Source organism: Protopterus annectens, chromosome 8.part0 (genome assembly GCF_019279795.1).
Source record: "Protopterus annectens isolate FY-2018-M chromosome 8.part0, PAN1.0, whole genome shotgun sequence".
NCBI lineage: Eukaryota > Metazoa > Chordata > Ceratodontiformes > Protopteridae > Protopterus > Protopterus annectens.
The window spans coordinates 1,668,800,971-1,668,828,059 of record NC_056741.1 but is presented as its reverse complement, the minus strand read 5'-3'; the positions used below and the strand labels follow the sequence as shown (position 1 = coordinate 1,668,828,059).

The window sequence follows — 27,089 nt, the reverse complement described above, 5'->3', positions numbered from 1 at the left end:
ATTTTTTAGTATCATTTCACTTTTGTATGTATCTTGGTGGTGTAGTAAAAGTTTCAAGCAAGCTTTGTACCTTACTTAGTGAAGAATTATGTTTTAGTGAGATTATGTTTCATTGTGCAGTGATGGGTAATTGATATTAAAAAGTGTAATAAATGAGTGCATGTAGTGATCAGTGTAGCTGTGATACATGGCACATTACTTATGGCAAATGTTTGTGCACTGAAATATTAAACAGTCCAGTTATTGATAGCAAGTTATTGTTGCAATTACTCTGCTCCATGTAATGGGAAAATGTAAGCAGTGTTACTAAATAATAATAATGATGAAAATGATAAAATGAATAACTGTAAAATATCATCTCCACTGATAACCATGTAAATAAAAAGGTTCCATTTCAGGACATCCATCCACAACCACTTTTCCCATTTTTGTATAAGGGGTAGGGTTGTCACTTCAACAGTGACAATCATCTAGGGCCAAGATTCACACCACCAGGTGGCTAACCCTCCCAGTGTACTTCTTCCATACCACAAATTCGCATGCGCACTCACACCTATGGCCAGTTTAGAGTATCCAATCCACCTACTGCTTGTCTTTAGAATGTGGATGGAAACTGGAGCAGCAGAAGGAAATCCATGCAAACACAGGGAGGAGATGCAGACTCTGTACAGAAAGCACCTCAGCAGAGAATCAAACCCAAGAACCTCTTGCTGTGAGGTGACAACATTATCTGCTGCACTACTTTGCCACCCATTCCATTTCCCGACATTACAAATTCATTAAAAATAAAATAAAGTTGTGTACTGCAGCCTATCATATAATTTTACTGAGCACATCCATATCACAGTTGCAGCCATTTCATTTCCTTAACATAATGTGCCACAGCATTGGGAGTTCTTGAGAAAGCTGGAGGCATATGTTTTAGTGAACCATGCAAGGTCCTTATTTCTTGGCAATATAAAAAACTTCAGCAAAATACAGTCTTTAAAAGAAAAAAAACAACATAAACAGTTTCTTGCTTGCAAAATCAATGATTATTATAGCATATGCTTCATAAATGTTTGTAAAATAGACCATCACATTCCAGCAGCAGATACAAGCTTTGGTGCAGCAGAGTTTAAGTATTTTATAAAGATGAAGGCCCTAAAGAGAACAACTATAACGTCATAACATTCAAGATGAATATTACACATAGTTGCTGCCCAAAGGACTTTACTGTACTATCTCTGTATAATAAGTAATGTAATTCTTTTCAAGATTAGGATTTTCAGAATCATAGGTTATCAAAATATTTTGATTTTAGCCTATTAGGTTCACATGAGTTCTGAAGCGTTTGGCTTTGTTACCCACCACCACTCCACATTGCACATGAAAGTTATATGGACTACCTCTAGACTTCAGGAAAGGAATAGGAAATACATTTTTCAAGGGAGAAAAGAAATAAAAAATCCACACCTGTTTGTTAAGTGGATATATTTTGCTAGACATTGCTGTTGACTTTCTGTCTAGTATGACAGTCATGTACAATATCATATACTGAGCAAGGTGCTGGGATCAATGGCCAGCTCTGAGGATGTCAAGATGATTTTCACAGCTTATGGCTTTAACGCTAAAGGCACGCTACCAACTGGTGTGATTTATTTTGTTATTAATTTTATAGCACATAACAGTACACAGTATTATATGGAACAGTGGAAAAGATGAATCATTAAAAACATACGGATGGAGAGACACCTATACATACCATTTTCATTCTTGCTTTGCTGTGTTACTAAAAGAAAAGTGTGACAGAGGACAGTTTGATATACTAGACTTGTACCATATACTCGTAGCTACCCTAAACATTTTGTGTAAAGAATATATTAATTTGTTTTATTTTTCAATCTTTTTCAGTTGAAATTGTTCCCAGGACCATTGAACGTGAACGAAAGAACCCAGTCCCCATGTATATGTTGAAGGACAAGGTAGGCAACTAATGTGTAAATACAATTAAGCTATTAGCCATTCTTGCTAACAGAAAAAAATGTTTCAGAGATTTAAAAACATGTGGTTCAATATAATTTATTGTCCATCAATACAAGTCCATCAGTTTTTTAAAAGTTAATGCTCACCTATGTCTTCTATGTCCTGGTAAGTCCATAATTGCATTGTTGAAATTCCCAGCTGGTAACAGTGCTGTACTAGAGTTCTCTCCCAGTACTTGGTTACAGATGATACTGTACTCTTTGCTTGATAATTATTACAATACTATTCTTTTTTTTTCTTAATTGAATTCTGAGCATTTTTCTGTACTTAAATTTTGTTTTTCATAAAACTGTTATTTTAATTTGTGATTGGTCACTAAACTATGTGAGCTAACATGTCCATTAAGATCACAACAAACTGTGGTGTGTGGGACGGCTCTAATCTGACTGACAGACTAGCTAGGCCACACTTTTCTTTTTCCCTTGCTGCCCTCCTTGCTCACCCTAACCCTATGCCTGCACCTGTGCCTAACTGTACCCTTATATATTAGGTTACTAAGCACATTTTCTCTAACAGTATTAGGTTTGGTAGTTAGCATTTTTAACCAATCAGTCAGAAAAGAAAACTGTTTTTCTTTTCTGTTGTTCGATGTAAGACATTTTTCAATTAACAGTAAGTTCATTTTTTTAGATTAATTGTGATATTATATATATATATAATGTTCCCTTAAACAACAGATATCTGGAACGTAATCCTTCCTAAAATATAAAGAAGCTCAGCAAACAATGAAGTTATCAAGATCACAACAGTCATTAATATCAAGATCTCAACAGTCACTAAACTTTTGATATACAATAACTGGGGCAAAATTTCAAAATGTGACCACTGAGTTAAAGAATTAAAAATGTATCAGAACCAATGCAACGTTATCTTTCAAAAATACAACGGATCACTCGTGTTAAACAACACTGCTAAACAGTCAACCACATTTGTTTCTAAATGTTCTTCATCAAACAATCAATGTCTCTTCATGACTACAGTAATTTATAACTGATGTGAAGAAGTTAAAACATAAGATGGCATAGCCAGTGTTCTTCATGGAATAAAAATGCTGCAAAGGACATAACAGTCACAATCTGTATGCTGTGTCACCCTTAGCAGCAAAAAACTCAGATGCAACATTACCTAAAATGTAAAAAAACAGCTCAACTCATAATCAAACAAAAAATCAATCATATTGACAGAGCACTGCCAACAGCCTGCTGCCTTTATATATATATATATATATATATATATATATATATATATATATATATATATATATATGTATATATGCAGGTATTCCTCATCAGACAATCAATGTATTTTTATATTTGCTACATTTTATATCTAATGTAAAGGAAAATTGATAGTAGTACAACAACAAAGCAATCATGTTAAGGGAATACTGCCAACAGCCTACTGCGTATATATCAAAATATCCTTCATCAAACGAAACTACATTTTGTATCTAAGGAAAAAAGATAAAATGCATTATGTTCTTCTAGACCTAGTCATTACCAACATGAGTGACCAGTGTTCCACACCTGAAGTCAACTTCTCGTTGGTCCAATCCCACCATAAGCTAATCACCCTTGATATCCACATCCCGCCTCCACCCCCCATTAAGGAAACCACAATAAAAAATTTCTCCAAAGCCAACTTCATGCTTCTTAAGACAGAAGTGGTGAACTTCATGACACCCATGCAGATTGACAATACAGTTACAACTGCTGAATCCTATACATATGCACTCTATAAGCACTTACACGAGTGCATGGATCGTGCTATCCTCCAAAAAAATGAAGCCAATTTGGTGGTTCCCTGCCATAAACAAACTGTACAACAGAAGGAAGAAACTGTTGCAAAACAGAGTAAAATCCCATGAGTGGAGGAGCTCCCTGATCAGCCTCAGTAAGAAGCTGAGATCCTTTATAAGATCCTCCAATGCTAGCTACGAAAACAAAATCGCCACTAATTCCAAGGACAGCCACAAAGCATTCTATAACTATGTCAAGAATCTCGATGGAAACACCCAGATCTGCTCTAAGTTACAGCACAAAGGCACGGAAATTACAGAACCAACTGATGTTGCCAACATCCTGGCAGATAGGTTCAATGCTAACTTTACCTCCCCTCTCACTCACTAAAGGGCCCATATCTATACAGGAAGAATGCAGAGTCCCTGTAATCACAACTATGCAGGTAAAAGCTGCATTCTCTAAAGCGAAAAACACAGCATCCATAGAACCAGGCAACATCCCAGGCTGCGTTTTACATGAACTTCAGAACAAACTGGCTCCCCACTTAAGCACCATGTTCAATAATAGCCTTGCATCAGGCTTTGTGTCCACTGAATGGCGCACAGCAACAGTTATCCCACTCCACAAAGGGGGAGCCACCACTGATCCCAGGAACTATCGACCTATTAGCCTGATGAGCCTGATCTGCAAGGCCATGGAACATATCATCATGGAACTCATAAACAAAGACATTGGTAACCTCCAAACTCTGGATCCCACCCAGTTCGGGTTTGTGAAAGGCAGATCATGCCTCCTGAACCTGATCAACTTCTTTGAGGCAGTCACCAAAGCCGTAGATGAGGATAAGGTGCAGTAAATTATGACAGACATTTGCACTTCTATGAATGCTGTGAAACCTGATTATTCCATTAACTCTCCAAGTATCTAAGAGCAATAGTTAAAATCTGTCCCTGATTTTGGGGCTTTCCACAATATTTTTTTTTGATTTGTCCATGATTCTTTCACAAAGAAGTCAATTAAGCATTTTTTAATAAAACCATGGCGTCAAAATAGACATCGTTGCTCTCCAGCCAAAAACTAATAACTGCTGTTTGGTCATTATTCTGACTTTGCAAGATTGCTGTGACTGTGTGAAGCAACTTCAAATGCATTAATATACAGCATAAAGCTGAAATTATTACATGAACATTATTTTATCACAATCAGACTTCTGAAATGCACATATAAATGGCTATAACTACTGTGTGGGACTTAAGGTGGAATACTTTTGTTACCGTGATATTTATTTTAACCACAATCTGATTCTGGAGTATAGAAAGTAAAGTGGATATTATTGATTGAAATAACTTACCCCTACTGTTGTTTGATCATTGTTGAAAAGTAATCATTGATTTGATGTGACATGTAATGTCAACCGTTGTATATCCTAAATGTAAAACCAGTACTGCTATGGCTACTGGGGGGGCAGTGTATTAAAGAGTAACAAGTAAGCCATTTCTTTCACTTTCCATCACAAGCATCAGCAGTGTATTTGATACACAGCTGCCTTTTGATGCTCTGGCAGGAATGGGATGTTTGTGAAAACAATTGATCATTAGTACAGTATGTCAGTAAGTAGCATTGCCATTTAACTGTGCATAGCTTTGATTGAGTTCTTAGTTGTGGCTTCTTTTGTGAGGAATACCTTTCATGTGCTGGTGTGGGTTTATCAGTATGCTCTGCTATCCATCAACTGTCCAAAGGCATGATGTAGATAAACTGGCATTCCACCAGTGGAAGTTTGGGTGTGTTTATGTGCATATGTGCTTGTGCATCTCGTAATATACCTGGCTTTCAGGGGAAGTATCAGTGATGTGTTGTCATAATGATTAATAATAGTAGTAGTAGTAGTAATAATAACAATATTAGAGAATTTTATCTGTGGACACATACAGTTTTGCAACCTCATCTAATCTAAAACCAGACCAGCTTAGATGTGCACACAAAAGGTTTCTGTAATTTCTGTGGGGGCTAGGGATGATTTAACCATTACTACATTATGTTTTTCTTACAATCATCATTCAGGTGTGCAAAAAATGTCACTATAGCTTGTGTAGGGGCTGTGGACAGTCTGGGCATTATTTCTTTAACTCACTCATCTAAATCTCAGATATGTACACGGAAGGTCAGTAAAGTTTGTCTAGGGCAGTGTACTGTTTAGAAACAATAAGATGGAACACAGTAATATGATTGTTATAATGATTACTTTCCTCACAATCAAACATCAGACATATTTGGGTAGTTATATTTTGGATGGGGGCAAGGAGGCATACTGTTATATAAGTCTGACAGCAACAGACTTGAAGTATGTCATTGCATTTTGTTTTGGGTCCCTATTAAATAAACGAAAACTGGAAATGTTGAACGACCAAATAAACGAAAAGGCCATTCCTCAATATCGCTATTGTAAGATCGTGGTACAGTGAAGGCTGGAAATTTTGCCCTGTCTTCACTGTAGTGCGATCTCGGAGTTGCTATATATAATTAGCGGGGGGTGTGGAGGGCACAGCCCCCCACAATATTAATTTTGAGGAATGGCCTTTTTGTTTATTTGGCCGTTTGACATTTCCACTTTTCATGTATTTAATAGGGAAGCTTTTGTTTCTTATCTCAGTTTTTCCTCAGGCTAACATCAGAGTGGTATGCAGAGGGAGGCTGTCTTTCATGGGTAGAGGTGAGGGGTCATGCTGTATATTTTTTAACAGGAGTCATTTATGACAGTTTGATCTTTCATTCCAGTCTCTATTGAGATAAGCACAATTCCACAAACAAGGTAAAAAACACAAAGGAAAGTAAGAAGCCAGGAATAGGTCCACCACTGTTTTATTGAATCAAATAACCATAAGCACATTCGTCAAGTTCATTGCAAGACTTCATCAGCGCTTATGGTTATTTGATTCAATAAAACAGTGGTGGACCTACTCCTGGCTTCCTGCTTTCCTTCATGTTTTTTACTCTATTGAGATAAGCAGAAGGTGACTATCATTTGGGGAGGGTGCAGGAGTATTTCCAGATATGATAGAATGCTTCCTTGCAAGCATTTTATTGTGAAATGCTATTGTGTCAGTCATAATTTATTCATTCCTTGAAAGAAAAAAATATGAAGACTGAAGTTATTTCTTTGCTCATGTTTTTGCTCAGGCCATCATTGGGTCAAGATGTTGCAAAATAGCTCTAGAGTATAGCTCAGAAGATCCATAACCCCATGGATTCTTGGGGCCTACTCTGAGCCTCAGCTTAATCCTATTATTTATTTCAGGGTTATTACAGTGCAGGGTGTGTTGAAAAAGCAAAGCTGAATAATAATAATGATTATTTCCTTGCTTGTGTTTTTGATTATGGCATCCTGTGACATCCCCATTCTTGAATAAAACAACGGCTGTTCAAGATTCAGTACATAGAAAACAAGCGACAGTTGAATAAAAAACACCTTTATCAAACACAAAGCTTTCAGGAAAAAACACCCTTTCTCAATGATTAACATAAGGTTTATTAAAACATCCATTTAAATACACACCCAAAAGACATCATGTGACCTGCAGCCAAGATCACATGACCAAACATTTCAAATAAAAAACTCGTTTTATATATTTTATATGTTTACATTTATATGTCAAAGAGACAGCTGTATTCAAACCTGGGTACACATCAGCTGACAAACGTATAATCTCTTTGAAACCTATATTGGTCAATATACAACATACTAAGTTAAAATAATAATATGCATTTGTATATATATATATATATATATATATATATATATATATATATATATATATATATATATACATATATTTTTTATATATATATTTTTTATGTATACAGTTTTCTTATTGTATGAGGTTTTTATATTGTTTATATGTTAGGTAATAATGTATATAAAACGAGTTTTTTATTTGAAAAGTTTGGTCATGTGATCTTGGCTGCAGGTCACATGATGTCTTTTGGGTGTGTATTTAAATGGATGTTTCAATGAACCTTATGTTAATCATTGAGAAAGGGTGTTTTTTCCCGAAAGCTTTGTGTTTGATAAAGGTGTTTTTTATTCAATTGTCGCTTGTTTTCTATGTACTGAATCTTGAACAGCCGTTGTTTTATTCTACAATCCTCTGTTGGATAGTTGGATTTTGTCTAAGCCTGCTGCAGCCTGAATGGAATCTTTGAATCGCTTGAAGTTCCAGTTTGAAAGAGAGGTGAATCCTCTTTTACAAGTTTTTACTGAAGCTTCGATTGCTATTGATAAAACAATATCTACACCAAATGTGAATTTATTGGAATATGAGCGTATGTTACATACTTTGGAAAGGAAGGTGGGTGCTTTTAAACGCCTTCAGTGGCAACATTTTAGCTTTTCAGCATATATTGAAAAAGGCGTGGTCCCTCGTGGACTTAGGGTATTAAAAATGCCCTCTTATGGCAACACCTATCCTGACCTACTAAAGAAATGGCAATGTTTAAATCTCAAGTTGAGCCATTATTACATGGTGCTAATGAATGACCATTTTCTAAACATAGAACATGATCTAAAGAAAGAAATAATTTCTATGGAAGATGAATTGTTTGCACTGCCTTGTTTTAAGAATATGTTACCAACCTACCAATTAATGATGGACAGATTATCTGCTCTTGATGATAGACTAGAAGCGGTTAAAAAACGGAAACTAATTAGAGATATCAATGATTTCCAATGTGGTAATATCTTCTCATGGCCTAAGAATGACCCCTCTGGGAATTTCAGAAGTAAATCTGTCAGTAATGATAATACAATTCCTCCTAAAGACTTAAATAAGCCCACGGGTCCTTTGGACACTCTGGATGGCTTCTCTGAGACAAGTATTCCTGTTTCAAATGTTGGTGCACATGAGGAATGTCTTGAGAAGCGTCATGATGACATCACGTTAACGACGCTAATCAGCTTGATCGGAGATACAGCACCTACAACCACGAGAGAAGGAACACTGGATGGCGTGCCTATAAGCAACCCAATAACAGAAAATGATTTGGTTGCTACTGAACACACAAGGAAGTCTAATCAGACTACTCTTAATTTTTTCAGCAAACCCTTCCAGCTTCAACAAGCGGAACGAGTGAAGGAGCGTACGGTTACCTCCAGATCTACGTCGAGGGGAAGAACGATGCTGAGGGGGTCTCCCTCAACGCGTTTGGATAATAAAAGAAAGAACTCTAGTCCACCAAAACAGGTGAAATTAGCCAAGAGATAAAGGCAGGTATATTGAACTTATCCTCTATTCAATTAACAGCTGATCATTGCTCGCTCTTAAAGAAAGGACTGGGATTTATTCCCACATGTGGTGAAGATATTGTTAACGTTCTCACTGATTTAAAAATGTTTGTTAGATCTATAAGTCTGAAACTTATTTTTAAAAGTGAAACACAGGATGTAAATGTATGTAAGAGACGAAGTACATTTATACCTAATAATATACCAATTTTGACTGCTTTCAACGATCTATGTGAGAATGATTTAAGAAACCCTTATGCCTGTAAAAATATTACTAAGAACTATAATCTTACATATTCAGAGTTTTTGGCCTTAGAGGATTTGAGACAAAATCCTGACATTATAATTAAACAAGCAGACAAAGGGGGCCTTATTGTAATTATGGACAGGGATAAATATTTTGGGTCGGTTTTGAATTTGTTAATGGATGTTACAGTATTTAAAAATATATCATATTTAGAAGTGAAAAAATGTATAGCATACATTAATATGTGTATTTATGAGCTGCAACTATCAAGTGATATTTCTTTAGATCTGTTCCATTTTCTCACTGTCCCTTGCCCTGTAATACCCCAACTCTATGGTATCCCCAAGGTGCATAAATCACGAGATAACCCACTAATGAGACCAATTGTCTCGGGCAATGGGTGGGCCACTGAGCCCATTTCCTTATATTTACAAAAACAATTAAATCCTTTATTGTCTCATTGTAATACTGTACTGAAGGATACCATGGATTTTTTGAAGAAATTAAAACATTGGCAGACAGAAATTAATAAATCTGAGGCAATATATGGGCCTTTATATATGGTGGTGATGGATATCACCTCATTATTTACCGTTATTCCCAATGATTTTGGCCTTGAGTCTATACGTCAGTTTTTAACACATTATTCTTCCTTCACAGTTAGGCATGTTGAAAATATATGTATGTTACTTGATGTTGTTTTACGAAATAATGTATTTATGTTTAATGGAGAGTATTATTTGCAACTAACAGGTGTAGCAATGGGTACACCTGTAGCAAACACCTATGCTAACTTAGTGCTACATCAATGGGAGAAGGTACACATTTTTGATGGGGAGAGATTTATAAATAATAACATCAGTTTCTACCAGAGATTTGTGGATGACTGCTTCTTCATTTGGGGAGGCTCTCTATCTGAACTTACAGAATTTGTCTCTTATCTAAACAGTACAACTTGTTTTTTAAAGTTTAAGATGGAATGTTCCAATACTTGTATAAATTTCCTAGATGTCGATTTGACACTACAGGATAATATTATCAATACAGCTATACATAAAAAAGAGGTATCTTCTGATAGATATTTGCATGCATCTAGCATGCATGCACCGCACGTGTTTCAAGGCATAGTAAAAGCACAACTTATGCGTGTTAGTAGGATGAATACTGTTGAGACAGTTTTTTTGAAACAGATGAATGAGGTATGCAATGAGTTCAGTGATAGTGGATACTCCCAACCACTATTGAATAGTGTAAGAAAGGATGTAGAAAATAATAGGCATACTATGTATAAACCCATTTTTAGTATGGCTACTGAAGTTAATTCACAGATTCATTCACCTGTAGACAAGAAGTTAAGGTTTATTACTTCATATAGTACAAAATCCCATATTATTAAGAGTGTAATAAATAAATATTGGAGAGTGCTTTTGGCACAGGAGGATATTGGGGCATTAGTAGGCAATAGGCCATTTTTTACATATAGAAACAAAAAATCTTTAAAAAGTTTATTGTGTTATAAAAATTTTGTCAGTAATACTGAAAATCAGTTTAAGGGGACCAACAGAGGCACGTTTTGTTGCTAAAATTGCAGCTGTTGCAATGATATAGTTTCCTTCCCTAATATTGACTTGGGTTCTAATAATGTTTTTGAACACCCAAAAACTAAAAGGTCATTTGTTTTTCATGGCATGGCAACATGTGTTTCTAGCAATGTGGTTTATCTAGCAACGTGTGTTGCATGCCCCTCCTTTTATGTTGGGAAAACAACAAGGAAGCTCAAAGAGCGTATTATAGAACATAAGTCAGAAATTAGGAGAGGAAGTGAAAATAATGCCCTTTATAAGCATATTAGAGATCATGGAGTGGACCATAAGTTTAAATTTAGGGTCATAGCTGTAGTAAGTAAACCCCCTAGAGGTGGAGATTTAAGTAATCTGTTGGATACAAGGGAATATGAATGGATTATACGTTTGTCAGCTGATGTGTACCCAGGTTTGAATACAGCTGTCTCTTTGAAACCTATATTGGTCAATATACAACAAACTAAGTTAAAATAATAATATACATTTGTATATATATACATATATTTTTTATGGGTTCATATGAATCCGTCGACAGCCGAAACATCGACGCTTACCTCATCGACACCAAAGCATCGACCGTTCAGAACATCGACAATCCAGGTAAGCGATTTTCCCCCTTACAGGACCCATGGTAGCACTTAGGACCCATGGTAGCGACTGTTGAGAATGTGCGTTGTCCATAGCGTCGCACTAGCGAAACAAGTGCTACCATGGGTCCTGTAAGGGGGAAAATCACTTACCTGGATTGTCGATGTTCTGAACAGTCGATGCTTTGGTGTTGATGAGGTAAGCGTCGATGTTTCGGCTGTCGACGGATTCATATGAACCCATTTTTTATATATATATTTTTATGTATACAGTTTTCTTATTGTATGAGGTTTTTATATTGTTTATATGTTAGGTAATAATGTATATAAAACGAGTTTTTTATTTGAAAAGTTTGGTCATGTGATCTTGGCTGCAGGTCACATGATGTCTTTTGGGTGTGTATTTAAATGGATGTTTCAATGAACCTTATGTTAATCATTGAGAAAGGGTGTTTTTTCCCGAAATCTTTGTGTTTGATAAAGGTGTTTTTTATTCAACTGTCGCTTGTTTTCTATGTACATCCCCATTCTTGGCCAGTAATCAAGGAGCCTGAGTCCTCACCACTGACACTGTAGAGGGACGTTCGCTTGGAACAAAAATTGATACACCCAGAATTTCCAGATGCAGCTCTGTGCATCAAGCACAATTTCCCTTAAGAACACACAAGCACACACTCAGCCCAGGGGCTGGCTTTCTCTCTCTGTCTCTCCTCAGTTTCCCAGTAAGGCTTCCCACTGGCACAACTGTAGGGTTAAGTCCCCAGTTGAGTGTCAAATCCAAATGCTCCACCACTCTCTCTGTGAAACCAGTGCTTTGTGTCTCTGCTCCAAGTAGCTGACACACACACACTCTTTGAGATTTGATTTGCAAACATACTCACACTTGGGAAAGGCTGGCAGGGGTTTATTAACTATGCCCCCTTCTGCCCACACTATAATGTAGTTATTGCCACCAGACACTCCCAAGCCAGCTACTCTAAGGCTCTCACAAGGTTACCCAATTATGCTGAGTGAAATTAATATTAAAACAAATGGTAATATGACCAATGCAGTAAGGTTTTCAGGAGTGGCCACAGAGTCACCAAACAGATATGAGTACTCTTAAAGTTTAAAATATTCTCTAAAGGACAAGGCACAATAAAACATTTAAATATATTTAATAAAAAATAATAAAAAACACGAAAATACTAAATATCTATTTACAATAAACATCACAGAAAATATTAAAAATAACACAGCTGGAAAGATTCACACATATACAGAAAAACAGTACTTAACTAATCTCACTATATTTTCCTGACTAATCTAAAGCATCACTATTCCCTGATCACTATATATATAATTCTTAAATAAATTCTCTCTAGCTGTGCTGGCATATGTTGTAGATCCACTACCCTACTTCTTCTGGCATAGCTGGCAATACCTCATATTGTCACATCATCATTGGATCAAAAGATTGGAAAATATCTCTAAAATGCAACACAGAGCATCTATAACCTGGGGGATAGTAGACAGCAGACCACTGGCTTAATTTGATTATTTATTCCATAGTTATTATACTGAACTTTTGGCCAGTTAAGATGTGTTGAAAGGATACAGGAAAAAGCAAAGTTGCAGAATAAGGCTGAATTTCTTCCTTTAGTCACAATATTTGTTCAGGCCATCACTGAATCAAAAATGGTCTGATAAAAATTCTAAAATGCACCATAGAACAGCTAATGTCTCCAGAGCTTTGGGCAGGCCTAGCAACCCCCCCATATTTACTGTCATATTACTTCAACAGGTATTACTGTGATAGCTGACTAAAATGGAGTGTCTAAAAACATGTAGGAAAAAACAACAAAAAGACAAAATGTGTAAAATTAGTACTAATCTGAAGAGGCTGTAGTGCAGGAGGGAAAAGGGAAGGATGGAGGCATTGGGGGATAAATGTGGGTGGCAGTGGATAGTGGGGTGGGGAGTCATTTCACCTAAGTCTATAATCACCTATAATCATTAGAACAGTTTTGTTAGTACTATAGATTGGAATGACAGATTTGGTAGTTTTTTACAGCTTCGCATACGTCAGTTTAATGTGAATTGACTTTGACTGCAGTAATAGCATGTGCTGCTCCTTTGTAAGATGGAAGTTTGTAAATTAGTTAAGTATTTACACCTTCATCGTGTTTATGCTGCGCAAGAGTTTATTTGTGACAATGAGGCACTTGGTATAATGCTTTAGGGAACCAAATGGTATGAGGTTGGCAATAGAATGGAAACATGCAGGCAGACTTTCCATCTTTCTCAGTGATTAGAAACAAATCTATGGGCAGGTGAATGAGTAAATTATAACAGGGTTATTTTGATAGCAGGATACAAGGAGTGAATTATAAGGGACATTCTTTTTTAGCTGCATTGCACAAACTAATTATAGCAGGATAGACTAAATAAGCAGACTGCAGCAGGCTAGCCACATGGTGATGTGAACATTGGCTCTAGATGATGGTCACTGTTTAAATGGCAACCTGACACCATTTGCAAAAATGGGAATAAGGGATGAACACTAAAATATCAGAAGGAGTTGTATGATAAACGGGCATATTTGTAGTTACACTATAACAAGTGATAAGGAGAATAGTTTTACTAGACCAGGCTTAGCTAGAACTTCTACTTGCAAACTAAAGGCACTTATTGACTAAAGCAGCTTTGAAATATGAGAATCAGTGGCGATAAGGTTAAAGCACTTGCAGCTGTTCAGTACACATTGACCCATCAGACACAATGCGGTACTTAGAGTGGCTATGTTCTAAAATACCTTGTTTATAACAATAATAAAAAAAAAAAGACACCCTGTCCAGAATGTTGGCCAGTAGCAACACACTTTTTTTTTTTTTGAGTAACAATCGCTAGGCTAAAAACAACTTTCACCTTCTCTTCTGCCACCAAAAAAAAAAAAAACAAAAGAGTAAAATGAATTTCCACCAAGATCACTATAGCTGTTACAAATGAGTACAGCACTTGCTGAATACTTGATATGAAGCAGAAAACAGATTAAAAAAACAGTAAAAAGTAACTTAGCCTAATTGTTCTTGGCTGCAGTACAGAGTAAATTCACTACTCAGGAAGGCTTTACGTTGTTATGTTCTGTAGTGTTTCTTAAATATATTCTTTAAAAATGATCTCTGCCTGATCTATAAGGCAAGGTATGCTCTGGTTCTGTTTAAATGACAACACCTGGATTGCACTGCTGGATAATCTGACACCAGAATAATATAATAATAAAAATCTATATTCATATTAGTTATATTACACACTTTACAAGATTATGAAATATGTTTCTATATAATTTGAAGCAATCATTCTTTAACATTTGCCAAAACTAATCGATATGTATACAAGCAGCAGATACCAGCACAGAGCTTTCCTACTTGTTGATTGCCTGTATGCCATAAGCCATTAACCTATTATGTTTCCTCTTCCTTGAACTTCTACCTCTGTGTAATGCATTTACATCTGGTGCCAAGCGCATCTATGACAGTGTGCTTTTACTTTTAGCAGAATAATGTCTGCTCCTTTTGCAGCCTTGACGCTTCTGAGTTTCATCAGTGTGGGCTCAGCTTTTTGAGCAGTCTATTACACAAATTCAGCAGCTGCTCTGACATGATGCTCATTTCTATCAGCTTACAGGATACCTGGCAAAGTATTAGTGCTGTGTCTTGTTTTTACAAACCACATCATCACCTGTTATTACAACTCCCAAATAACTGCAACTAATCAATCCTCTTATACCCTCCTTAGAAATGCTCATTAGAAAACACTTGATTGTGCTACTCACCCACTAGAGACCTTTCTTCTAGCAATAAACATCTACTAGCCATCAGTAAACCATACAAATACGCAGGAAATTTCCTGTACTCCCACTTTGTTTTAAAACTATGGGACAATATTCCTTCTGATATTAAACAAATAGAAAAGGGTAAACAGCTTCAAAACCTTGCTCAAGCTACATTTAAACTATTTCTAGCTCTGCTTATCCTTTCCGCTTAATCCTTTCCATTAAATGAACTTAGACCTCCTCTCCATTCTGTACTTTCTTTCTACCTCCACCTACATAATCACTAAGTGCATCACTATACATTCAATACCCATATCCTTCCTGTGACTCTTTCTCCACCTGTTGTTAAAACACCACCCACATTGTATCATCTGCTCTGTCTGTTCAGCCTCTCATCTCATCTACTGCACATCCTTAACATTAACTATAAATCCTATAATTTCCAACTCCTGCTCAGGATATCAGATGTAATACTTCAGCAGGCCCCTTGCTTGCAATGCCATGTCTAATATACAGGTAAACCTGCTGTGTTAGAGAACTTTGACCAAATTCATAAAGTTACACAGAGTAAGTAATGTCTTTATTTACATATTATAAAATCTTGTTACCTGTTTTTAGTGTATTATGAGCTATTGAATTTGGTGAACCCTGCCCCCTTGAGATGATGTCATTCAAGGTGGCCTGGGTAAATTTCTCAATATGGAGTAGTGAGTGCAGGATGACAGAGAGGCTGTCCGCTCTTCTATTTGATTTTCTTTATGGAAGCTGTCCAGTTTTCTTCATTATTTAATATATTGAACCTTTTGTCACTTTTGATGACTCTTTCTCACTTTTACTTTGTACAGCTAACTGCTAAGGGGATATTAGCCAGATCTAAAAGGTCATTGTTCCCCTGATCAGTACAATGCCTCCTTTGAAATCTACCTCAGTAGATTCTACAGTTGTTACTTGATTGAAAGAAAAATAATTATCAACTCAGGTTCCAAGGTCCCTAGCAACATTTGCATTTTGAAATGGGTATTGTTTATGCTGCATACTGAGGGGAAGGATTGTCTAACAAATGTGACAATATTGCATTTTTTGTATTAAATTTGAGCCCAGGTTTTGGTATACCAAGTATGCATGAGTGCAATTTCTGGGTCTAGTGTATCAGAGGATGATTTCAAAATGACTCTCATTTTGCAGTTGTCTGCAGACTTAATTATCCATAGGTGGGGTCTCCATTTCCGGTTTACAGATGAGGAAAGTAAATGCTTAAACGGAGGGGTCCCAGCACTGAGCCTTGGTGGACACCCACAGTCATTTTCCTACTTTCTGATGAAGCACCTGCCACTTTCACTGTGTGGGTTCTGGCTTACAATAGGTTTCTATCAATTTTGCCACATAAAGAGCAATGTTTAAAGCATTACGCTTACCTATAATGCCAGCATATGGTGTACCGGGTCAAGATATGCCATGTGAGCATCATGACTGCTGCCAGCAGTTTATGTAACCCTCTCAAAGAAGTTAACCAAATTAATTTGGCAGGATCTACGTTCAACAAACCAAACTGCTGTGGGTGAACTCTAATGAGATTTTGGGTATCATAGTTTATCAGGTCAATTATAATATTTTCCATGGCTTTCCAGATGAGACTTGTCAGGCTGATGGGTCTATAACTCCCAAAGTTGGTAGTAGGATACCCTTTATGTAGTGGTGTCTGTGTGCCAAATTTCAAGGATAAAGCCTGTTGCTAAACAATGTTTGAAAAGTTTAAGGAGTGTCTCTGCCAGGCCATGCAGCAAGCACACTGTCTTTGATGCTGAAGGCTGTGGGTTTTATTCCCACACCCCGTAACTGGATTAATTTTCAAAGACTAACACTGTAGTACAGCATCGGGGGGTGACTGCTGAGTGTGCTCTCCTTCAGATGAGATGTGTTTACATCTGCCTGAATTGGTGGTAGCTCAGGTGGATGTAAAAGATCCCATGGCTGTTATCGAAAAGTGTGGAAGTTCCCCACTGCCCTTCCCAAATTTCCCCTACTCGGTAGGAATACTACCTCAGATCTTCCCTAAAAAAAGACCTTTGGCCTAGTGGGATTAGTCCCTAGGCAACAAAGTCTAAAATAAATAGATGCTTAGTACTGTTTATTAAACAACCAGGTGTATTGGCAGATCCCCTGAATGAAGTATGTCTTGGAAAACATTTTCAGTACACGCTTCTTTGTAATGATAGGGTGTTTAAGGGATTCATGGATACATAGACTTTGGATTCATATCTCTCAGGCTAAAATTAGCACTGAATTTGTTTGCTAGCATATTAGTAATATTTGTCTTATATGAATGGATGGTGCCATATTGAATAAGTTTAGAGCACTGTTGTATGCTCTTTCTTAGTTTCCTAACATAGCTAAAGAAGAATTTATAATTGTCCTTCACTTCAGATGCTAACCGATGTTTATGGGCAGCTTTAGTAAACCAAAATTAGGCACCGGAGACCAGCAGTTCCAACACACAAGTGATTTAATGTTCAAACACAGCAAAAGGAACACACATCCACAAATAACATAAACGCTGATAAAAACACTTCCCCTTACATTTTCGTCTCATAGAACTTCATCAGATGGGCAAAAACATCATAGTTACCTAGTTAAATAACTTTTCCTGTTTGAATAGAACAATGAAATCAGTGATTCAATTAGTTACCAAGATACAGAAAGAGTGGATTCTAAACTGCATGTGACAGTCTTACTAGTCTAGCACCATCTGGTGGACAAATAATAAAACACATGAAAATGTATATAAAATCAAGAATTCATTTAAATAAATAAACCAGGATAAAATAACATGAATATACATAGAAAATGTAAAAATATCACAATTTTGCAGACCTGAGCTTGAGGACAGGTTTTAAAGACACCATATCATTTAGTCCTGAATTGTTGCAAGCATCCAGGACTAATTGCCAATATAGTTCCCTGTATTCGAGTCTGGTCTCACATGGCCCACCCCAGGGGTCTATAGGGACCACCTCTATCACAAAAAATTTATACTCTGCTTTTAGACATGCCTGAAGATGTTTGTACAGGGCGTTATCATTTTTCTTCCTTAAATCATAAAGGTGTTCATACATTCTTTGTTTTAACCTCCTTTCCATCTTACCCACATAGGAGTCACATGCCCCTCACAAAACAATATATACCACACCTGTGGTATTACAATTTGCATACCCTCTAGTAGTTATATACTTGTTTCTACATTATAAATATAACATGTCCCCAGTCCGTATGTACTTACATTGGGTATAACTTTCACATTTGTGTGTACCTTTTTTGTTACTAATGAGAGTTCCGAAACTGTTCTAATGGGAACCTCCTTCCAAAATATTTTTGATATTTCGTCCTTTTTTGTACACACATTTAAGTGGCTTGTCAAATATACAATTTAAATCTGATAAGGCTGCAAATTTTTTCCACTCCTTGTCTATCACTTGTTTGACCAAATTTGTTTCACCATCATATGCGATGGTCAAAGCAGATTGGTAAGACGCCCCTTCTATCTTCGTACCTAGCCTTGCATAACCAGAGGGGTGATTTTTACCCAAAATAGGGGCAAATCTGGACTTTCTACCATCCATGACTTCTGTTAATACATCATTCAAAAGCGTGGGAGGGTACCCTCTGGCTTTGAACATTTCTACTATAAAATCACATTCTCTTTAAAAATCCTGGTCATCAGATGTCATTCTGCTAGCCCGGACCAGTTGACCTTTTACTACCCCACTTTTTTGGTGTGGGGGGTGGGCACTCGCATAGCGAAGATAAGAATTCGAGAATGTCTGCTTTCTATGCATTTTAGATTTTAAACCATTGTCCACCTTTTGAATGTTAGCATTAAGGTAATTTAAGTCACTATTGTTAAGCTGATATGTAAATGTTAGGAACTTAGTAGTCTTACAAATGTATTCAAGGAATTTGAAAAAAATGATTATCAGCACCAGTCCAAAAAATACAGATGTCATCTAAAAAACGCCCATACAGGTTCCAATATTGCTTAAATTCAGAGGTGAACACATATTTGTTTTCCCAATATAGGAGAATAATATTGGCGTAGGTAGGGGCACAGTGTGTCCCCATTGCCACACCCTTCAATTGTTTATAGTATTCCCCCTGAAAGAAAATAAAATTATTCTTAAGGACTAGGTCCATTAAAATTATGGATTACCACATATTTGCTGTTTTTTTTGGTTTTGGGGTTATGGACTACCACATCTTTGCTGTTTAACAGCTTTAGTAAACCTAAAAGTATTTTTTTACATACTTTTAGAAATATTTTTTAATATTAACCTTGATATGAGGACTTTTGGATCTGTTGTATAATTTGTTTTTTTTTTTTGTACTTTATAGTAATTTTTTTCATATTGGTGAACCACCAAGATGGTTTGCTTTTGAATTCCCCATTATACTTTGTCCTAGTTTGGTCTGGTTTGCCAGCAGGATAAATTTATCTAAATGGGCAGAGAAGAATTACTTTGTAAGGCTACTTGCTTTGTCATCATTGACACTGACAATGCCTTTAATGAATTTATAGACCTCATCATAGAATTTGATGCGGTCACTGTGTTTGAATCCTATGATGCTGCGATGTATGGTACAGGGGCTTTAGATATTTTGAAGGTGAAAATCACTAGTTTATGGACTTACTTACCTGGGGAAGGAGATAGTTGAGGAATAATGCATGAAATGGCTACATCTCTTAAAGGAGTAGATGGAGACTATTATGGCCTCTAGTAAGTTTATCTATCTGGTCCAGGAAGTTTTTGTTTATTAAATCTAATAATGTCTGTGTATATTGAGGGGTAGTTAATGCTTCCTAAAATAATGGTGCCCTTTTAATAAGGATTTCATCAAGTGCATTAAAGACATTTGTATGATTTTTAAAGAACATGTATGGTGTCCTAGAGCAGGCTATAAGCTGATAGTTGGCCATATTTTGGGGTGATTTGGAGTTCTGGGAGTTACATTACTGGTCCTCTAGGAAAATGTGTGTATATGATGCGATCCTTAAATAATGGGATGCCACCATCATTTCCATCAGGCCAAAAGGCATGGAAGGCACAAAACCCAAGTATGGAAGGAGTGCTTTTTTTACATTTAAACTTTATCTCAGGAACTACACAAATATGGATGTGTTTAAGAAACAGGAGAGTCTCATGATCAGGCAATTTGTTGTTTAGGCATCTGGCAGTGAGAACAGCCACTTTAATGTGATCCAGGTTTATTTATTTATTTATTTATTTATTACAGTTTGATGACCGGGATAGTCCTCTGGGCCTGGAAGGGCCTGTTTTCAGTGGAGGCCTGTGGAGAAAAGCTCCACAGGATATAGACAATTTTACAATAGTTATACAAAAGTTAATAAAGTAGTAGAGCAGTGAAAAATACAGAGATAATATACAATTAGTTAAAAAAGACATAACATTTCTAATCCTAGGTAATGATTTACAAAAGTGAGATTCATGTAGTTTAAACATATTAAAAGTACAATGAAAATATGAACGGCAAGCGAAGAACCACCAAGCTGGAAAACTAGGTACTTTATTTAAACACTGAAGTATGATTTAAAACAATCAAATATTCCAATAATAATCCACAAGTAAGCGCTTTTGTTTAATATGTATCTCTTAACCTCACTTCTTTTTATACTACAAATTCATTCATTAAAGAAGTTAACATCACATGACTCTACCATAATTGCAGTAAAGCATGCCTCTACCCCAAGAATAAAATCTAAAATCTAAACAAATGACTAGTGTTAATACATACTTAATGCCACTTATAAATAATTAAAACATTAAAAAAATCTAAAATGCATATACTATAGCAAAAGTGGAGAACACAATGAAATATATGTGTATATATAGCAGCTGAAAAGCATAAAAACATAATAAATTGCATACATTCACATATAAAAATGTTGAAAAATGTTACAAAATATATGAATGTATAAATATTAAAATACTATCTTGCTATATTAAAATTTATTTGTTTAATTCTGCCATTAAAAGTCATCACATTCAAGAGTGTGTGGATGTTTACGCTAGTGTCTGTGTTGTTGTATGTGTGTATATATATATATATATATATATATATATATATATATATATATATATATATATATATGGGTCCATATGACTACATCAACAAGTCATAACATCGACATTCAGTACACCGACACGAAATCACCGACAGATTAAATAACCGAAATCCCACTTCACCGACATTCACAAGTTCGACAACAAAGCAGTCAGGTAGGTGAAGTGTGCGTTAGTGTCGGAGCTTGGGCTAGGGGTGGGTAAGTGAGTTAGGGTTAGGGTGCAGGTAGGTGAAGTGTGCGATAGTGTCGGAGCTTGGGCTAGGGGTGGGTAAGTGAGTTAGGGTTAGGGTGCAGGTAGGTGAAGTGTGCGTTAGTGTCGGAGCTTGGGCTAGGGGTGGGTAAGTGAGTTAGGGTTAGGGTGCAGGTAGGTGAAGTGTGCGATAGTGTCGGACCTTAGGGTTAGGGTTTGGGTCAGGGCTAGTGTGTATGCTATGTAGTGTAGTGTGTTGAAGTAGACCTGGTTTAGTACGTGTAGGAGTTTTGTGCAGTGGTTAGGGGCATTTATTTAGTGACTGCTTCGTTGTCGAACTTGTGAATGTCGGTGAAGTGGGATTTCGGTTATTTAATCTGTCGGTGATTTCATGTCGGAGTACTGAATGTCGATGTTATGACTTGTCGATGTAGTGATATGGACCCATATATATATATATATATATTCACAAGCACCATGGAACCACCAATAAATCAATATATTAGACTTACATAAACAACTTTCATGATCCATCAGCATCATAATGGACTTGTATACTTACTAACAATATTAAAATAAAAAATATATAGTATAAATATTAAAAATAGTGTATATATATATATATATATATATATATATATATATATATATATACTTTGCATATAAATGTTAAATATGTAAATAAATAAGTAAGATAAATTACTGAACATATATCTACACCAATTATATAGTGTTATGTTATAAATACTATTCTATGTAATGATTAATGAAAAATATAAAATAAAATTTATGTAAATTTTATATATCAATTCATTTTTTTTAAATGTACTATATCTCATTCTACTATTTTATTTCTATTTAATGCCTTTAATTTTAAAATGGGAGCTATTAAACTACGTTCATTAATACCAAGCCATGTATCAGCTTGTGTTCTAATCTGCCATTGCAATTCCTTATATTCTAAAAATAAGCCCCAAGGTCTTTTTTCTTCTATTTCTACATGATCTATTGCTGTAAAAGAAAACTGATGATCTCTAGATTCATTAATGTGTTTTGCTAGCGCATTATTACATTTATTTTACTTTATGGCATATTCATGCTCATATATTCTCTCTGCTAGAACTCTCTCTGTTTTCCCTATGTAGAAAATGGGGCAGGAATTGCACATGGCTAGATATACCACTGCCTTGGATTTACAATTATGTTTTCCATTCAATAAAACTTCTTTTTCCTAAGATGGAAGGACTCTCCTATTCTAATTTTAAAACACCAATGGCATGCTCCACATCTACTCATACCCTTATTTTTATTACTTAGTGAGTGCGTGCCTGTTTTCAAGATATCTTTAAAACTTTTACCCTTTCTATAAACTATTTTTGGTAATTCTCCAATATACTTTTTTACATTGCGGGTCATCCATTAATATGTCCCAGTTGTTAATAATAATTTCTCTAATTATATGATAAAGAAAAAACAACCCAATATAAACCAGGTGCCCTTGCAAATAGATACCAAAAGTCCACAAATAAAAACAAGAGTACTGCAAAGGCTAGGTTCCAGTTTCGCAATTCAAACAGCCATAAAATTTGAAGGACTTTCAAGATGCAGTTTCCCAATTCAAACAACCATAAGATTCGAAGAATTTTCAAAAAACAGATATCCAGGTTGCACAGTAGCACTACTTTAATGGCACACAAGCACTTTCACAGTTTGCTTCTTCAGGTGTATGTCATGCAATTAAAAGTTACACCTTATATAACATTTACTTAAGTCACATGACCCAAGTCATTCATTATTTAAAAGCATATACTCACAGCGTTACACCTTTCTATACTTCATATGCTAAATATACAAATCTTCCAATTAGCTAAAATATATATATATATATATATATATATATATATATATATATATATATGTGTGTGTGTGTGTGTAACATTCTATAAATGTGTAAAAAAAATTGTAAAAATGTATGATATGTAATAAAAATATAGGAATACGTCTCATAGGGACATAATCATTAAGGCCATGCCCTGAGATGGCTCTTAATCTAACGATCCAGTTGGCTTCCATCTCCTCAGTTCTAGCCTTAATGTCACCCCCTCTAATATCGATAAATGTTCTCCCTATTACAACAAATTTAAACATATGTTGTTCATTTGTATTAACTACATGTTTCGCTAAAGCATTGAAATTACTTTTTTTCTTAATATGGTATACATGTTCTCTAATTCTATCTTTAAGCAATCGATCTGTTTTGCCCACATAGAATTTATTACACATTTGACAAGTAGTCAAATAAACAACATGGGGGGTATCACAACTTGCACTCACTCTCAATTTAAAAATCTCTCCAGTATCAGGATGTTTAAATTGTGTTTCTTTGGAGATGTATTTACAAAACTGACATTTACCACAGGGTTTAGTCCCTAATTCTCCTATCCTATATTTTTTGTTCTCTAGCAGTGCATAATCTTCTCTTTAAGCACTTTTTATTTTTAAAAGAAAATTGAGGTGTCCAGCCCAAGAACTCCTTAATTTGATTATCTGTAGTTAGAATATTCCAATGCTCATTAATAATGTCAGTATATTTCCTTACATCCCTAGAATAACTAAGGCACATTCTTAATTTGTTATTGCCTTCATTTTCCTTTTTCTTTTCAGGTCTCTTCGAAAAGTAAGGTTTCGCCTTTGTTTCCCTTATTTTCCCAATTTCCTTTAGATTCTTCTGCACTGTTCTCTCATCATATCCTCTTTCTAATAATTCTGTTCCTGTCATTTCTATTTGTTTCTCATAATCTTCTTTTTTGACACTCAGTCTAGATGCCCTTAAGAACTGGTTTTGTGCAACATTCTTAAATATATAGTTGGGGTGCATACTATCTCTGCTTAATAATTTATTAGCAAAACATTCTTTCCTGTATATCCTTGTGCTAATTTTACCTATATTATCTTTCTCTATATAAACATCCAAAAAGTTGACGCCTTCCTGGGAGTGGTTCATAGTGAATTTAAGGAATTCTGTAGAACTGTTAATATACGTTACAAATTCAATCAATTGTTCAGCTGTCCCCTTCCATAAAAGGAAGAGGTCATCCACGAACCTTCTATAAAAAATAATCATTTCACAAAACGGTCCCCCTATTATATGTTCCATCTCCCATTTGGACATTACAGCATTAGCATAACTATTCGCACAGGAGGTACTCATTGCAACACCATTCCATTACCAAAATACTTTTTCTCTAAATATAAAAATGTTATTTTCAAGAACAAGTTTTAATAACCTCTGTAGAAAGTCCACTTTCTCACAGTTATAATCCCCACTTTCTTCTAGTAGTTTCATGACATTCCTAATTCCAATTTCATTTGGAATGACTGTGAACAAAGAAACTACATCTAAGGTGACAAACAAATATTGTTCTGTTATACATCACCAACCAAGGATGTATAACAGAACAAATATTGTTCTGTTATACATCCTTGGTTGGTGAACTCAAATAAATCTCTTAAAAAGTGCTCTGTGTCTCTCAAAAGATATCTAGATTTATTAATCAAGCTCCTGAGGTTCTTTTCTATGAAAATGAAAATGGATTCCGTACACCAACTCCTCCCTGCTCCAACTGGCCTCATTGGGGGTCTAGTTGAATACTTATGTAACTTAGGTAACCCCTGAGTCATAGGAGTGGTGGGATTCGATATTGCAAAATATCATTATTTAAAAGCATAATATATGCTTTTAAATAATGAATAACTTGGGTCATGTGACTTAAGTAAATGTTATATAAGGTGTAACTTTTAATTGCATGACATACACCTGAAGAAGCAAATTGTGAAAGTGCTTGTGTGAAATTAAAGTAGTGCTACTGTGGAACTTGGATATTTGTTTTTTGAAAATTCTTCGAATCTTAATGTTGTTTGAATTGGGAAACGGCATCTTGAAAATCCTTCAAATTTTATGACTGTTTGAATTGGGAAACTGGAGCCTAGCCTTTGCAGTACTCTTGTTTTTATTTGCGGACTTTTGGTATCTATTTGCAAGGGCACCTGGTTTATATTGGGTTGTATTTTCTTTATTGAATTCCTGTGCTTATTTCCCGATATTACCAGGATTATGGCTACAGAAATTGATAATATTAAACTCAAGTATTCGCTGGTCCTGAATATAAAATGGACTGAATCCAATGTAAATTCCTTTATATCCAAGGTGAGCGAGGACGAGAACCCGCTATTTAAGAAAAACTTGATTTTGGAAGGTAATGAACAGCCAAATATTGACTATCTAGCATTAAGAAGTGATTTACTTTCATTAGAAAAAGACCTTTGTAAATTAAAGCGAGTACAGTATGAGAAGTTTCATTTGGAAGCTTGTGTGTCTGAAAATATCATACCCTGTGGACTTAGGGTGTTAAAAATGCCCGCCCAAACAGACTGCAATTCGCTATTGTTAAGCGAATGGCAACAACTAAACATTAAAACTAGTTTGAGATACCTAAAATTACTAATTGCTGCAGTTGAAAGAGAAGAGGGCATTGTACTTGACATAGTCAAGAAAAAGTATCTGGACATTTGTAAAAACTATAATTCAGATGCCTTGTTAAAACCTATGAGAGATGCTATGGATAATGTTAGTGTATATACCAGAAAGTTGTTGCAAACTAAATTAAAAAAGCTCCAACGAGATCGCAAAGATTTCTCTTTGGGTAATATCTTCACCTGGCCACGTGACTTTAATGAGAATGAACGCTCTTGTTCATATACCCAAAGTATAGAACCTCGAATTTCAAACAATGACGTTGATTTGATACAGCCCCAAGCCAATCCAGAAGCACGGATAAATCAACAGGAAGGAGATAGGCGTGTCTCCAATGAGGAGGATTCAAACATCAAAACGCCAACGGCATTAATGACTTTAACAGCGTCAACCATGGGAGCCAGAAGGAAGACTTTTTTAACAATGGCAGATGTGCATAGGGAAGCTGAAGATGGAATATTTTCACTTAATGAAAAGGACAACTCTGAAAGCTCATCTTTTTTAAAAGGACTGGGTCCGCTAGGTTTGAGCTTTCCCCTACCGACAAGAGAAAGGTCATCGAGCAGAGGGGGAAGAGGACAGCAGAGAAGACAACAGAGGGGGAGAAGTATGACAAGGAACAAGAGAAAATTAGAAGTGGGACCGGTGAGTCCGTTTACAATCAAAAAAGCCTTCCAACAAGTAAGACTTTAGTAGTGAACTTGTCTAAACATAAATTATCAGATTTTTAAATTAATGTTTTGGAAAAAGGACTTTCATTTATACCAACAATGGATATGGATATTACCGAAATTGTTTTTGATTTGAAAATGTTTACTCGCAATTTAACACTGAAAACAATGTTTAATGAAAGTCAGGGAATGAAGGATTTTTGTTTTAGAAAACCCAGTCTCTTTATACCTAAACAGAGTGCTTTAATTAATGCATTTGAGCAGATTTGTATCTCAGAC

General features: G+C 35.7%; 1 protein-coding gene across 1 annotated transcript in view; it reads left to right on the top strand.

Moving 5' to 3' along the window:
* The window catches only part of HEPACAM (hepatic and glial cell adhesion molecule), a 1,477,529-nt gene that overhangs the window by 1,354,329 nt on the left and 96,111 nt on the right, over positions 1 to 27,089 (top strand). The window contains exon 6 of the mRNA XM_044081198.1: positions 1,894 to 1,964. Coding sequence (XP_043937133.1) covers positions 1,894 to 1,964 — 71 coding nt within the window. The remainder of the gene's footprint in view (positions 1 to 1,893; positions 1,965 to 27,089) is intronic.